Source organism: Coregonus clupeaformis, chromosome 15 (genome assembly GCF_020615455.1).
Source record: "Coregonus clupeaformis isolate EN_2021a chromosome 15, ASM2061545v1, whole genome shotgun sequence".
Classification (NCBI taxonomy): Eukaryota; Metazoa; Chordata; class Actinopteri; order Salmoniformes; family Salmonidae; genus Coregonus; species Coregonus clupeaformis.
The window spans coordinates 59,824,049-59,840,083 of NC_059206.1; the positions used below are offsets into that span (position 1 = coordinate 59,824,049).

The 16,035-nt window shown below is 43.7% G+C and overlaps 3 protein-coding genes across 7 annotated transcripts in view; all 3 read left to right on the forward strand.

Moving 5' to 3' along the window:
• Positions 1 to 7,960, forward strand: part of LOC121582555 (growth hormone receptor) — a 29,960-nt gene extending 22,000 nt beyond the window's left edge. For both annotated transcript variants that reach the window (XM_041898429.1, XM_041898430.1), the window contains exons 5-9: positions 4,697 to 4,875; positions 5,563 to 5,707; positions 5,821 to 5,911; positions 6,034 to 6,103; positions 6,271 to 7,960. In XM_041898429.1, the coding sequence (XP_041754363.1) occupies positions 4,697 to 4,875; positions 5,563 to 5,707; positions 5,821 to 5,911; positions 6,034 to 6,103; positions 6,271 to 7,176 (1,391 nt within the window). In that variant the 3' untranslated portion in view covers positions 7,177 to 7,960. The remainder of the gene's footprint in view (positions 1 to 4,696; positions 4,876 to 5,562; positions 5,708 to 5,820; positions 5,912 to 6,033; positions 6,104 to 6,270) is intronic.
• Positions 7,961 to 8,060: 100 nt separating this feature from the next.
• Positions 8,061 to 11,635, forward strand: LOC121582556 (coiled-coil domain-containing protein 152). Of its 4 annotated transcripts, XM_041898432.1 has the most exons (9): positions 8,061 to 8,295; positions 8,572 to 8,677; positions 9,203 to 9,271; positions 9,408 to 9,472; positions 9,615 to 9,750; positions 10,077 to 10,204; positions 10,518 to 10,613; positions 10,783 to 10,955; positions 11,361 to 11,635. In XM_041898432.1, exons 1-8 carry the CDS (start codon positions 8,233 to 8,235, stop codon positions 10,906 to 10,908), a joined length of 789 nt encoding a protein of 262 aa, XP_041754366.1. In that variant the 5' UTR covers positions 8,061 to 8,232; the 3' UTR covers positions 10,909 to 10,955; positions 11,361 to 11,635. The 4 variants fall into 4 exon arrangements, with proteins under 4 accessions (XP_041754366.1, XP_041754365.1, XP_041754367.1 ...); XM_041898431.1 differs by lacking the exon at positions 11,361 to 11,635 and having other exon boundaries at positions 10,783 to 11,043; XM_041898433.1 differs by lacking the exon at positions 11,361 to 11,635 and having other exon boundaries at positions 8,653 to 8,677; positions 10,783 to 11,043.
• A 939-nt stretch (positions 11,636 to 12,574) lies between these two features.
• On the forward strand, positions 12,575 to 15,220 carry LOC121583328 (serine/threonine-protein kinase NIM1-like). Its single transcript, XM_041899507.1, has 4 exons — positions 12,575 to 12,977; positions 13,186 to 13,500; positions 13,706 to 13,974; positions 14,129 to 15,220. The coding sequence occupies exons 2-4, from the start codon at positions 13,227 to 13,229 to the stop codon at positions 14,882 to 14,884; spliced, it is 1,299 nt and encodes a 432-aa protein (XP_041755441.1). The 5' UTR covers positions 12,575 to 12,977; positions 13,186 to 13,226; the 3' UTR covers positions 14,885 to 15,220.
• Positions 15,221 to 16,035: the final 815 nt, after the last annotated feature.

Sequence of the window (16,035 nt, forward strand, 5' to 3'; positions counted from 1 at the left end):
CTGAAGGATGGGACTAATAACAACTAACAACAACTAATAACAGGATAACTAATGTGAAGCATACTATGTCCATAATAAGTATATAGGTTATAGGTTGAGAGCTTTTGTGAAAGAGCACAGTTAAAAAGATATGGCATATAGAAGCAAACTGGATGGTCATCATGAAAATGATAGAGATTGAGGGTAGAGGAAGTTCAGGAGTAAAAACAAACAAAATATAATTATTGTAAAATTGACAGTGTCGTTCACTAGTTTACTCCAATTAGGGGAGGGGTGGTGGGGTTGGAAAGTAATAAAGGGACATTTATTTTTTTAAAGGATATGTGTATATATATGTATGTACAGTGGGGGAAAAAAGTATTTAGTCAGCCACCAATTGTGCAAGTTCTCCCACTTAAAAAGATGAGAGAGGTCTGTAATTTTCATCATAGGTACACGTCAACTATGACAGACAAAATGAGAAAAATAAATCCAGAAAATCACATTGTAGGATTTTTTATGAATTTATTTGCAAATTATGGTGGAAAATAAGTATTTGGTCAATAACAAAAGTTTCTCAATACTTTGTTATATACCCTTTGTTGGCAATGACACAGGTCAAACGTTTTCTGTAAGTCTTCACAAGGTTTTCACACACTGTTGCTGGTATTTTGGCCCATTCCTCCATGCAGATCTCCTCTAGAGCAGTGATGTTTTGGGGCTGTCGCTGGGCAACACGGACTTTCAACTCCCTCCAAAGATTTTCTATGGGGTTGAGATCTGGAGACTGGCTAGGCCACTCCAGGACCTTGAAATGCTTCTTACGAAGCCACTCCTTCGTTGCCCGGGCGGTTTGGGATCATTGTCATGCTGAAAGACCCAGCCACGTTTCATCTTCAATGCCGTTGCTGATGGAAGGAGGTTTTCACTCAAAATCTCACGATACATGGCCCCCCCATTCATTCTTTCCTTTATACGGATCAGTCGTCCTGGTCCCTTTGCAGAAAAACAGCCCCAAAGCATGATGTTTCCACCCCCATGCTTCACAGTAGGTATGGTGTTCTTTGGATGCAACTCAGCATTCTTTGTCCTCCAAACACGACGAGTTGAGTTTTTACCAAAAAGTTATATTTTGGTTTCATCTGACCATATGACATTCTCCCAATCCTCTTCTGGATCATCCAAATGCACTCTAGCAAACTTCAGACGGGCCTGGACATGTACTGGCTTAAGCAGGGGGACACGTCTGGCACTGCAGGATTTGAGTCCCTGGCGGCATAGTGTGTTACTGGTGGTAGGCTTTGTTACTTTGGTCCCAGCTCTCTGCAGGTCATTCACTAAGTCCCCCCGTGTGGTTCTGGGATTTTTGCTCACCATTCTTGTGATCATTTTGACCCCACGGGGTGAGATCTTGCATGGAGCCCCAGATCGAGGGAGATTATCAGTGGTCTTGTATGTCTTCCATTTCCTAATAATTGCTCCCACAGTTGATTTCTTAAAACCAAGCTGCTTACCTTTTGCAGATTCAGTCTTCCCAGCCTGGTGCAGGTCTACAATTTTGTTTCTGGTGTCCTTTGACAGCTCTTTGGTCTTGGCCATAGTGGAGTTTGGAGTGTGACTGTTTGAGGTTGTGGACAGGTGTCTTTTATACTGATAACAAGTTCAAACAGGTGCCATTAATACAGGTAACGAGTGGAGGACAGAGGAGCCTCTTAAAGAAGAAGTTACAGGTCTGTGAGAGCCAGAAATCTTGCTTGTTTGTAGGTGACCAAATACTTATTTTCCACCATAATTTGCAAATAAATTCATTAAAAATCCTACAATGTGATTTTCTGGAATTTTTTTACTCAATTTGTCTGTCATAGTTGGCGTGTACCTATGATGAAAATTACAGGCCTCTCATCTTTTTAAGTGGGAGAACTTGCACAATTGGTGGCTGACTAAATACTTTTTTTTCCCCACTGTATGTATGTATGTATTTATATGTATGTATTTATATGTATGTATGTGTGTGTGTGTGTGTGTGTGTGTATGTATGTGTATCTCTCCCGAGTGGCGCAGTGGTCTAAGGCACTGCATCGCAGTGCTAGCTGTGCCACTAGAGATCCTGGTTCGAATCCAGGCTCTGTCGTAGCCGGCCGCGACCGGGAGACCCATGGGGCGGCGCACAATTGGCCCAGGGTAGGGGAGGGAATGGCCGGCAGGTAGCTCAGTTGGTAGAGCATGGCGTTTGCAACGCCAGGGTTGTGGGTTTGATTCCCACAGGGGGCCAGTATGAAAAATAAAAAATAAAGAATGTATGCACTCACTAACTGTAAGTCGCTCTGGATAAGAGCGTCTGCTAAATGACTAAAATGTAAATGTATATATATGCAAGAAAAAATATATATGTGGGGATTGGAAGTGATGCAGTCAATTACATTGATGGAAGTTACAATCTATCTGCAATATTAAAGCTGATATACCCCAAAGAAGAAAAACAAAAACATTTTTTTTTATTACCTTATTTTCCGCACTATAAGGCGCACCTTCAATGAATGGCCTGTTTTAGAACTGTTTTCATATATAGGGCGCACCGGATTATAAGGCACATGTGGGCTATACTCGGCCTTGTCTCAGGATTGTAAGTTGGTGGTTGAGGATATCCCTCTAGTGGTGCGGGGGCTGTGCTTTGGCAGAGTGGGTGGGGTTATATCCTTCCTGTTTGGCCCTGTCCGGGGGTTTCTTCGGATGGGGCCACAGTGTCTCCGGACCGCTCCTGTCTCAGCCTCCAGTATTTATGCTGCAGTAGTTTATGTGTCGGGGGGCTGGGGTTAGTTGGTTATACCTGGAGTACTTCTCCTGTCTTATCCAGTGTCCTGTGTGAATTTAAGTATGCTCTCTCTAATTCTCTCGTTCTCTCTTTCTCTCTGAGAACCTGAGCCCTAGGACCATACGTCAGGACTACCGGGCATGATGACACCTTGCTGTCCCCAGTCCGCCTGGCCTTGCTGCTATTCCAGTTTCAACTGTTCTGCCTGCGGCTACGAAACCCCTACCTGTCCCAGACCTGCTGTTTTCAACTCTTTAATGATCGGCTATGAAAAGCCAACTGAGAGACCTGAGCCCTAGGACCATACGTCGGGACTACCGGCCGTGGTGACTCCTTGCTGTCCCCAGTCCGCCTGGCCTTGCTGCTATTCCAGTTTCAACTGTTCTGCCTCGGTTATGGAACCCCTACCTGTCCCAGACCTGCTGTTTTCAACTCTTAATGATCGGCTATGAAAAGCCAACTGAGATTTATTCCTGATTATTATTTGACCATGCTTGTCACTTATGAACATTTTTGAACATCTTGGCATGGTTCTGTTATAATCTCCACCCGGCACAGCCAGAAGAGGACTGGCCACCCCTCATAGCCTGGTTCCTCTCTAGGTTTCTTCCTAGGCTTTCGCCTTTCTAGGGAGTTTTTCCTAGCCACCGTGCTTCTACACCTGCATTACTAGCTGTTTGGGGTTTTAGGCTGGGTTTCTGTACAGCACTTCGAGATATTAGCTGATGTAAGAAGGGCTATATAAAATAAAATTGATTGATTGATTGATTGAATAGAAGATACTGTAGTCAAACGTTTGACTGGGTTTGCGTTATGCATCCACTAGATGGAGCTGTGCTAAAGGGATGTCAACAAAACAGTCAGATAAAGTCAAACTTTATTAAGCGTTCTGACAACTCCGTTCACTCCCTTGGTAACGTTGTTCAAACGTTAATGTGCATATTAACAATATCTCCCAGCCTTGCTCACTCTTCTCCCAAACGTGGAGGGGAACTTTTCCCTGATTCGGTATACACGTAGTAAAAGAAACAGTCTGATACCACTAAATCAAACGTTAGTGCATAACTCAACATTGTTCAGTTACGTATAACACGTAAAGCTCACTTTTTCAGTTCATTCCCTGTCCACGAATCCCTCGAATTCTTCTCTTCAGTGTCCGAATTGAACGGAAACTCTGTTTAGTCTTCTTTACTTGGCGCAGGTCATCTTCTTGCTTCCTCCACTTCCGTACCATTGATTCATTAATGTTGAATTCTCTCGCTGCTGCTCTATTCCCATATTCTACTGCGTGACCGACAGCCTTGAGCTTGACCTCTGCGTCGTAAGCGTCTCTTGAAAGGTGCCATTTTGGGGTCTTTATACACACACAAGTAGTGTGGGACTGTGAGTAAGCACAGTACCGGTGTTTACTGACTACGGTAGCCGTAATGCTGCAAGCGGTGCGGCTTTGTAGTTTACCAGTCGTACTGAAACATTTCATTATTATTAAATTGTTTTTATTGGTTTTTCATACTGAAACATTTTGACAGAGTGCCTTGAGCGCCGTGTACAACCAGTATGGATCAACCAATTAACCAATTGATCCATATATAAGGCGCTCCGGATTATAAGGCGCACTGTCGTTTTTTTAGAAAATTAAAGGATTTTAAGTGTGCCTTATAGTGCGGAAAATACGGTAGTAGAAATGTACAAACAAAAAATAAATAAGGGCTCATAACTTTCACCTGGATTCACGTGGTCAGTCTTTGTCATGGAAAGAGCAGGTGTTCTTAATGTTTTGTATACTCTGTGTGTACGGTATATATAGCCTAATTATATAGCCTCATTGTGTAGATATACTACATTTTTGATATGCCATTCAGCATTTCAAGTGGTGAACCTAATGTTGTTTTAAATGTGTTCCAGTGGAACCAGACCCTCCAATAGCGCTGAACTGGACCCTGTTGAATGTGGGTCTAACCGGGAGCCACTTTGACATCATGTTGAGCTGGGAACCACCGCACTCCGCAGATGTGTCGATGGGCTGGATGACGCTACAGTACGAGGTGCAGTACCGCGAGGTCAACTCAACACTGTGGAGGACGGTGAGTCCCAGCCCTGTCCCTTATGCATAGGGCTGGGTCAGGAGTTCTTCCTGACTCCGTGATTAGACCAGGAAAAACTCCTGGCCCCACCTATACCCCTTCTATGTTTGACTCTTTCGGTCAGACTGTTGCAGATCACACCATTGGGTCATTTCAGAATCTACATTAGCAATAAAGATTAAATGTAGTGTTCCAGTGTTAATATAAACCTTTCTCTGGACGTACAGTACCTAATGAGACTGTGCGGTCCAGATTATTTTGACCTGACCAAGTTTTACTGCATTATTTAAAGATAATTTCAGTGAATAATATAATGACCTAATAATCAAAAGTCTTATGCCTCCTCCCACATTGTAATTTAGAACAAACTGCCTCTTTCCCAGGGCAGTCTGCCGTGTCATTCTCCCTCTCACGTTATATCCCTCCATGCAACGGAACATGAATCTTGGGGGTAATCTACCAAAGTGACATACCAAGGCTCTACTGCTTTTAAGTTGAGTCATGCCTTTATATGACATGATATATTTCTCAAGGTGACTTATCCTCAGCTAAACTCTAAGCAGCGTGCCCCTTAAACCAAATCACATGGATTAAACCTGCAGGTGTAAGTTATGTATCGTCTTATTGTGTGGGTGATATTCACTAACTAACTGGTGTAAAACCTCTCTGTTTTGACTGCAACCCTAGGTGGACCATGAAAAGGGAATGCAGCGATCGCTATACGGGCTGCGCACCAACACAGACAATGAGGTCAGGGTGAGGTGCAAGATGCTGGCATCCCGTAACTTTGGGGAATTCAGCGACTCCATATTCATACACATCCCCACTAAAGGTACTGACGTATTGTTTTTATATACTGTCATATAAAATGTTGCTGTTATAACATGTATGATGTCTCTGTTTTGAATCGTATTAATTGCTTTCTATATATTAATATGTGCTCAGAGTCCAGACTTCCAGTTACTGTCCTGCTTGTCTTTGCTGCTTTGGGTTTGGCAGTCATCCTAATGCTGGTAATATATTCCCAGCAACAGAAGTAAGAGACTCACTTTTACCTTTCACTTTATCTTAAAATACATTTGTTCAACCTCTTCATACAAATGTGCAAGTCTAATGCTACATGTCTTTTTAATAACGCTTCCTCTATCTTTCTTCAAGGTTGATGGTGATTCTGCTGCCTCCAATTCCTGGTCCCAAAATCAAAGGCATCGACCCAGAGCTCCTTAAAGTATTAACTTAACACAGTGAAAAATACCTAAAATTCTTTACTTGCACCATTAAAACCATTGCCACTAGAGTTTTGTGGGGTGGCAATATGAAGTACTAGCAAGGTTGTAATAAGTGTATGTTGCCCCTTTAAACTAACTCTGAGGTATTATCTGTTGTTGACAATAGAAAGGTAAGTTGGCTGAGCTGACCTCCATCCTGGGCGGCCACCCTGACCTGAGGCCAGAGCTGTACAGCGACGACCCCTGGGTGGAGTTCATCGAGCTGGACATGGAGGAGCCCAACGACAGGCTGACTGTGCTGGACACCCAATGCTTGATGAACGACTGTGCCTCCTCAAACTGTCCTCCTATCACCATTGGCTTCAGGGATGACGACTCGGGCCGGGCCAGCTGCTGTGACCCTGATCTGCCTGACCCAGAGGCCTCCCCCTTCCACTCCCTCCTCTCCAACACCAGCCGCTCCCTGGAGCCCTCTGGCCTGGCCAGCAATGAGGCCAGCTCCCCAGTCCAGACCCCCACCACTGAGGTTTCTCCCTGGGCCGTCCCTGGCAGGGAGGACCTCTACACCAAGGTGAATGAGGTGAGACCCACTGGTGAAGTGCTGCTGACACCTGAGGAGCAGAGCAAGGTGGAGGAGAATGCAGAGGAGAAGGATGAGAAGGAGAAAGAGAAGAAGAGGAGGGAGTTTCAGCTGCTGGTGGTGAATGCTGATGTGGGAGGCTACACCTCAGAGTTAGATGCTGGGAAGATGAGTGCAAGACTCTCCACTGGGAGAGCCAGCCAGCCTGCTCCAACGGAGGACAGTAGTCTTGTGCAGGGACAGTGCTTCGGGGAGTACCAGAGCCTGTACTTTGAGGCTGAAATGCCCCCCATTCCACCTGCCTCTCCCATCTCCCCACTGCCCCCTGTCTCTGCCTACACCATGGTGGAGGGAGTGGACAGGCAGAACAGCCTCCTTCTGAAGCCCAGCTCCCCACCTGCACCCCAGCCAGTCCTAACCAAGCAGCCCCTGCCCACACCTACACCAGAGGGTTACCTGACCCCTGACTTACTGGGCAACATTACACCATAACTCAGAGGTGTAGAGACTATGCCAGTCATTAGTGATTGGACACAGATCAGAGGTGGCATGGGAATTCAGTGCCTGAGTGACTAGACATCAAAAGAGTAGGGTGCCAAATGTCATGCCTCCAAAAATGAGAGGGGGTCCCTGCCTGCCCCACCTCTTCCCGTTCCTTCTCCCAACATGACAGCTGTAGACATTTTGAGGTTTGGTAAAATGGATGGTGAGTACAGGAGAGGGGTCTGTTCTTCAAGGTGCCACACCTGTCTGCAAAAACTTTAAGAAGAACTGAGCGAACAAAGGAAATAGGGAAAGGACAAGAAGGGATTATGGTCTCTCACAGGAACTGGCCATATGAACCTCTTCACATATTATGAATGTGAAATAAGAAATATATATTTTGAAGAACATCACCTACGTGTGACTTTAAATGCCAGCATTTGTTGGTTTTACAACTGTGAAAAGTATTTACAGATCTCGATATTGTGTCAATAGGAAAGCATTTGGTGACCAAGTGGGAATCCACCATCTGTTCTGCTGATTGACTGTGGCTTTTCAACAAGTCTAGAATAGTAGGACATTGTGCTTACTGAATGTTTGCTGTTGTTTTGCATTTATACAAAATGTGTGTTTATAAAAACAAGAACAAATAATTCTGCTTACTATGTTGTAGGCTACCACTTACAAAAAGGGGACTATCAAATGTCAGATTATACTTCTGGAGATCTCTAAATGCTAATGGTTCTTTATTGTACAGCTATAATGTTACTCATAAACATCATTCACATTTAAACTGTACTGAGTCCATTAATTTGATATAGTACTAACGCTTTTAAATAGTTGCCATAGGACTACATTTGATTTTACAGAGTCAAGAAATAGCAAACGTTCGATTGGTGGACATCTTGAGTGCATGCCTGCAACACTGACCACGTGACACGTGCAGACAAGAGTTCCCGCCATAGCTTAAAACAGACGTATAAACCGTTTTTAATGTATATGGTATAAACTTGCTAGGTAGCTAGCTAGCTTAGCATATTGAAGAATAAAACACTGAACCTAGAGATGAAGAAGTTTACAGCAGTAAATCTGGACAAGCTTATTGATGATTTCACTCATCTGGAACAGGTAACTTTAACATAAAGTAGGAGGACCTAGCTAGTTATTCAGGTAGGTAGCTAGCTAGCCAGTGAGTAACCAAGCTAGCTAGCTAACTAACTCTTAAAATAGCCTACTATGAACAAGCTATGCTGAACTTGCCTTAAATTAATCCTGTCATGAAAGTGGCAGTAACAACAGCTCCCCCACTTTTCCTGAGGATTTCAATGTATGCATGAAAGCTGTTTAAAAAGCTGGGGTATATTTATTCTGTCCTTTTATCATTTATCTTTATTTGTTTCAAAGAAAATTACAGAGCTCAAGGGTAAAAACAACATATTGGAGATCAAGTTGGATGAGACCAACAGAGTTCTGAAATTTTCACAGACCAAAGAGAAGTGCTTGACTGAGGGTGAGGATTCTTATGCATTCAAACTCTTTCATCCATGATCTGCGGCCAGCAGGAGCCTAGCAGTTAAGAGCGTTGGGCCAGTAACTGAAAGCTTGCAGTTTCGAATCCCAGAGCCGACCAAGTAAGGAAAATATGTCTGTGCCCTTAAGCAAGGCACTTAATCCTAATTGCTCCTGTAAATCGCTCTGCTAAATGACTGAAACGTAAAAATAAATACAAATTAAATGGATTTTACTGTAGCCACACATCTGGATTGTGGTATCTTTAGTGATGGGTAGCACTTTGGTCTTGTTTGAAATGCCAACAAAGTGACCAATAGCAATGTTGGTATTTACATTGGTACTTGAACTTTTACAAAAGTCCAGTTCCAATGAAAATGAAAATGTAAAGAATGTATATTCTCAAAGTATGGTGAATAGGTCTAAAATTCTATTTTAAATAACTATATTTAAAGTGTGTGTCTCCCTCTAGTGGTCTTATATGTAATGTACAATTAGTCCACCTGATGACGTCATTGTCTCACAGAGCGAGATGGGATGTTGGGGACAGTGAACGGACTCCAGCAGACTCTACAGCAGCAGTGTGACCTCAGAGGTAATAGTCTCTCCTCTGTAAGGCACTCTGGTCAACACATCTTTAGTGTACACTATTTCTATTGTCTGAATCCAAGATGTAAACTGTTATAATACACTTGTAATTCAATTGTAATAAACATCATTTTATCTTACAGTGGAGAATGAAAAGTTGAAAAGCACTGTGTCAGATCTGAAAAGGCAGAGTGAGAGGACAGTAGAGGTGAGGGCAGAATGATTGAATAAACTGAATCTGAACATTTCATTCTTGCACAATAAAATAGCTTGGATTCAAAATTGACACAATAGAACAGAGAAACTGAATATGTTGCCATTGCTTCCCCCTTGTGGCTGGTTGTGGTCAGGAGCGGGAAGCTGAGGTTCAGAGGCTGGTGGCAGAGATGAGAGCTGTGGTAGAGAGACACCAGAAGGAGCTGGAGTCTTTGAGAGAGCAGTGCAGGAGAGGGGTGGAGGGCACTCACAGAGAAACACAGAGCAAACGTAAGAACACATTACACAAACCCTTCCTTTGAGTGATCATCAATCCTGCTCATGGAGCTGCAGTGTTGCAGGTTTGTATCCCAGATTAGTGCAACCACACCTGATTTCAATTTATCAACTGATTTTCAACACACCTAAAGCTGAAGCATGTGTCTCACTACTGAGCTGGGACAAAAACGTGCAGCTCTGTAGTAGTATTGAGGATCACTGGACTGTGGCATTCCATCTCTGAAACAGAATGACCTACAACAAAATGTCACACATACAACAAAATATTACATATTTAGAGCCCCCTGTTTGTCTTATGTTGTCTTTTTTGTGTGCAGTTGAGGCTAAAGATGCAGAGCTGAAAGAGGCCATGGAGAGAAAGGAGTCAGATATGGGGGAGATGAGAAGGATAATGAGGGACCAGGAGAGAGAGAGGCAAAGTGAAATATTAAAGTTACAAATGGAGGTATACAGACTGGCAGTACAGTGCTAAGGAATTATGTGTGTAACCTGTTTTTGATTGACAGATCAGCAGATATATATTTGTAACTGGTTTTATAGTAATAGGCAAAGCTGCTCTGTGTAAAGATGACTGCTATTTTAGTCATCTGATACATACTGTAGGTAGACCAGCTTGCAGTCACAGTGATTTACTTCTGTTTTTTACAGGCAGGATAGTGCAAAGGTACATGTGGTTTTGATTTGATGCTCTAGGTAAAGATGTACATGACTGAGTTTAATGGACAGATGAATCCTAACACTATTTCTTCTGCTGTCAGTTTGGTGCTAAGCTTGCCAGGGTGCAGAGTACCACACAGAGGATCCAGCAGCAGCCCCAGGGCTCAGGTCTTCTACCTCAGAACATCTTCAAACGGGTGAGGAGCCTCCGACCACGTACTAAGCCAACACTTCACACAGAGATTAGAGCTTGAAGCAACCTGTGTCCACTATGGAGAAGGGCACTCTTGTTTCTTGATGTTGCGTGTGTTTCTCCTGTGCTTCTGTATGTATGGCCTACCTGTGTGTTTGTTGATGTGCTCCCAGAAGTTCCAGTTCCTTCAGGAGGAGAAGAACAGAGAGGTCGAGGCCCTGCGCCAGAGAATCAAGGAATTGGAGAAGCAGCACGCCAGCGGATTCAGTGACTCCCGTCTAAAGAGAAAGAAGATTTAGCATGTTTAAAATATGCAGGAGAAAAATTCATCTACAATAGTGCCTTTGTATGCTTTTTGGTATAGTGTTCCTGGTGTTTGCTTGACTGCAGTCATGTTGGTTTGTGAAAATGTATTTAAGATATTTTCATGACAACAGTTTTGTGAGTGATAATTTTTTATTCACTTTGTATTCTACCTATATTTGAAAGTGCATTTGGTATTTGAGTTTCATTTTACATAGAATGAGGGATAAGTGAATCACAACAATTCTCATGAATTCGTACATTAGAACAAGCAACCATTTCATCAAATAATGGTGCTTTGCTGCAGAAGAGTGTTATCACTGCTGAATTCTGCAGTCTACATTGCCAACCCTATGCTCCTTCTGGTGACGCATGGGTGTTTTAACATGGGTCCTCTACACATGTAAATACAGTCTGTCTATTCAAGACCTTAATCCAATCAGCACAGATAGACGTCTGGCCGCCCCATGCACCAGCCATCCCCAGAGAGTGAGAAGAAACAAACTGTTCCTTTACTTAAGATACCTGGAAGACTGCCCCATTTAAAGAATTAAGACGCTGTGTACCCTCCAGGCCCAGGCAATGTCAATTAATGTGTCTTTATTGACCTCATTCATTTGCATCTCTAAACAGTAGTTGAGTCGTTCTACGAAATGAGTGCCTTTTGATAGTTTAAATAGCAATTGTGCACCAATATTGAATTTTAAAAGCCTGTTATATTAATTCAAGTGCCCTTTAATATAGACCACATGGAGAATTCAATAAATCAGATTTTTGATATGAATAAAGACTTGCACCCTCTGTTACGTCTAGGAAGATTTTAATCCACTTAATCCCAAAATTTCGCCAAATTTTCACCATCATTGTAAAGCTCTAGTTATTTTGTTGCTTTGACAAAGTCATTTCTGAAGATTATTATTTATTTCATGTGATTAGTGATTCATTTACGTCGGTCCCTCATTTTATGGTCAACCCTGTTACGTGAACTGAACTCTTGTTTTAATGTGGTTAAACTATTCCTTTTTAGATCTTTTTTTCTAAAGAAACATTGAAAATCTAATAGTCAAACCATAGTGTAAAAGCAGGTGAGCTGGCGCTGCAGACAGATATATCGGTCTGCTAATACAGGACTATTAAAGGTCCAGTGCATTACTTTTGTGAAAAAATATTTAGATTTTTCAGGGGGTGCTGCAGCACCCCTACTTCCTGCGGCTATGCACAGGGGCAGTACACCTGAAAACCAGGGGCTGCAGCTGAGCAACTTGTTTTCGTTAGATTTACTGTAATCTCTTTATCTGTGGTGTGCTGTGTGTCTTGTGAAGGGAGCAGGCTAAACTAATCTCACTCTGGGAACATCCCTCTGATCCTCACGTCTCTCGCTACAATCAAGAGGTAAACCTTGTGTGGCATGGACGGAAGCCCTTTGGTTGCATAGGACAGGTGTTCTCTAACCTACAGTCAAGGCTAAAGGGTCCAAAAATACACATTCCTTCACCTTTCTAAAATCCTAGTGCAGTGCACATACATATGTATTATGATCCCATCTACCCTTATTCTGCATGCTCTGTAGCCTTTCACATTAGCATCTTGAGGGGATTGGGATACATCTAAATAAATCTTAGGGATTAGACTGCATGACACCACCTTGATCCTAAATCTGCAAGGGGAGGGGAGAGGAGACTGTGTCAGAGACAGGGGTGAGGAAAATACTGTGCTATGAGTTCATTTTACTTTTGACTCTGCAGCTTGAATAGGATGATGCTTCCCATGACCGTAACCAGGGGTACAGCTCAGAGCTGTGGAGATCAAAGAGAATAGCTATAGACATATTCTGAGGCAGTTAGTGGAAATCTAAGGCTACAAGCTAAATGGAGTTGGATATTTGCATTTCAGAGTTGACCAGACATTGAGGAGTATTGGGGATCTCTTTTTCCATCTCCCGCTAGTTCCATAGAAAGGATTTGATAGATTTTACCTTGACTTCTGAAGCTGTTGTGTGGGGATCCATAAATGCTGAGAGACTTGAAATGGGATTAAATCCGAGCGACTGCGTTCAAACTTGAAGGTGAGATATGCAAAAAGGTGTTCTCTCTTTTCAAACTGGGATTATCATATAAAGCATTGTAAAACACTGATTAAAACGTTATTTGTAGTACATCAAATGTTGATGCATTGTAACTATTACAATATAATAATATAATAGGGTTATGTCATCATACTATTGACTATTGGGTTCTGAAGATGACTGTTCATATTCTATTTCCTGTCCACAGTCCATTACCTGTCATGCCCTGAGCCCTGAGTAGCAGTAAGGATGCCAGGGGGCCAGTATCAGATGTCTTCCAGGAGGCCTCGCCCCAGCCGCCATAGCCTGTCAGTCAGCTCAGAAGGTGGGCAGGATGAGGAGGAGGCCAACCCTCCCAAACGCCTCACTCCCCTGGAGAGGCTCACCACCGAAATGTGTCAGGATGAGCAGACCATCAAGGAGCTGATCTTGGGCCGTAGGATTGGCTTCTACAAGGTCCGTGGTGAGATTGGCTCTGGAACCTTCTCCCGTGTCAAAATGGCCTTCCACGTCCTCACCAAAGGTAAAGGTCACACTTCTGACCATACAGAATTTCATCAACAACTTATCATTGCAACTGGAATGTATCATACATGTAATGATGATAACAGCAAAGTAATTCATTAGTGTGACTGTGAAACCACCACAGTAAAGCATGTTGAAACTAAACTGAGGACAACACCAGTCTCAAATTATCCAACATCTGACTCTCTCCTTCTCACCCCCAGACAAGGTGGCAATCAAGGTGCTGGATAAGACGCGGCTGGATGTTCAGGCCCAGAGGCTACTCTCCAGGGAGATCTCCTGCATGGAAGCCCTGCAGCATGCCAATGTTGTGCGCCTTTACGAGGTGGTGGAGTCACACAGCCGCCTCTACCTGGTGATGGAGTACGCCAGTGGAGGGGACCTCCACACACACATCTGCTCTGAGGGCAGGCTGTCAGAAGCAGAGGCCAAGATCACCTTTGCACAAATCCTGTCTGCCATCAAACATATGGTCAGTAGTATTCAATTTAATTTACATATAGGATCAGCAATATGATCACAGGTCTTATTAAAGTCCAATACAGAATTGAAATAAAATATATTATTTTAGTCAATTTGAATAGTCAAATTATCTCATACAGTATGTCAATTGTTCGTGTTTGCAGCATGACAAAAACATCATCCACCGGGACCTGAAGGCCGAGAATGTACTGTACACCTGTAATGGCTGTGTGAAGGTGGCTGACTTTGGCTTCAGCACCAGGGTCATCAACCGCAGCGACACCCTGGACACCTTCTGTGGTTCTCCCCCCTACGCCGCTCCTGAACTCTTCAGGGACGATTGCTACGTGGGGCCACCAGTGGACGTGTGGGCCATGGCTGTCCTGCTCTTCTTCATGGTGACCGGCACCATGCCCTTCCAGGCTGACACCATGGGCAAGCTGAGGCTCGCCGTTATAGAAGGGGTCTACATCCTCCCGCCCTGGGTACCAGGCCCGTGCCAGCGGCTGATCCGGGGCATACTGAAGCCTGTACCAGCGGATCGTTATGCGGTGGACCAGATGTTGGGCTGTGACTGGCTGCTCCCTGTGGAGTACCCGTGGACAGTGGTGCCACCGGTCCCCCTCAACCCTCTGCGCCTGGCAGATGCAGAGCCTGGGGAGCTGGATGATGAGGAGGAGGAGATCAGGGCCTCTCTGGAGGAGTTGGGTGTCAACATGGAACATATACGCAACAACCAGGGCAAGGGCAGCCGCAGCCCCATCACCGGACTTTACCGTATCCTCTTACACCGCGCCCAGAAGAGGCGTGGCGCCGAGACTGTGCCAGTGATCAGAGGGTTGATCCAGGACCCTAAGAGAGAGGGCCTCCGAGCCTACAGAGGTCTGATGCACGCCTCCAAGTTATGTGTCCTTCAGTAAGTGACAAGCCTGGACATGGGTCCTTATGTAAACCTGCTTTAATCCATTGAACATTCACTCAGCATCATACAGCTACAAATGTTCTATTGAAATGTAAAAATAAAAAAAACGTGTTTTGTGTGTATGTAAGACAGGAACCTCTGTATACGAACATTTGTGGTAACACACAGATACTGAAACATTGGCCTGAAGGACTGATGTCTCTAACAAAGTATTTGTGTTATTTTGTTATCTATTCTTTTTTTATCTCAGCATAGCTTGTTCTCTTTTCTATTATCCACTATTGTCTACTGTACACTGCTCTGTTATATTTCTTATATTGATATTGCACTGTTGATGAAGAGCTTAAAAGTAAAACATTAACATAAATTTAGCAGACACTCTTATCCAGAGCGACTTAGTGAGTGCATACTTTTTTTTTTTTTTTTCATACTGGCCCCCCGTGGGAAACGACCCTGGCATTGCAAACGCCATGCTCTACCAACTGAGCTACATCCCTGCCGGCCATTCCCTCCCCTACCCTGGACCAATTGTGCGCCGCCCCATGGGTCTCCCGGTCGCGGCCGGCTACGACAGAGCCTGGATTCGAACCAGGATATCTAGTGGCACAGCTAGCACTGCCTTAGACCACTGCGCCACTCGGGAGAACATCTCCTGTATCCTGTGCACATGACGAATAAACTTTGATTTGAAGTAAGATTGTTATAATACAATAATATATGCCATTTAGCAGACACTTTCATCCAAAGCGATTTACAATCATGCGTGCATATATTTTTCACGTAGGCCTATGGGTGGTTCCCGGGAATCGAACCCACTATCCTGGCGTTGCAAGCACCATGCTCTATATGAGATATGAAATAGGGGTGTAAAAGTGGCTAATGAAATGAGCCCCATCAAAGTCAATTTAAAAAGCACCCTTATGTGATATTTATACTTTTATTCATAGCACAATAGACTGCATGAAATACGAAGAATGTGCTGAAAGAGTATTGCTTAAAGACACTCCTTCGTTGTTTGCTGAGATCATAGATAGTCTCTGAAATCCGGATGATTTTTTGGTTTGATTTTTTGGTTAACCTGAGGGAAGATTGATTTTGCACAGGTGCTTGTCTCTATTATATTCGACCACCAAATTGAACTTCTACCAT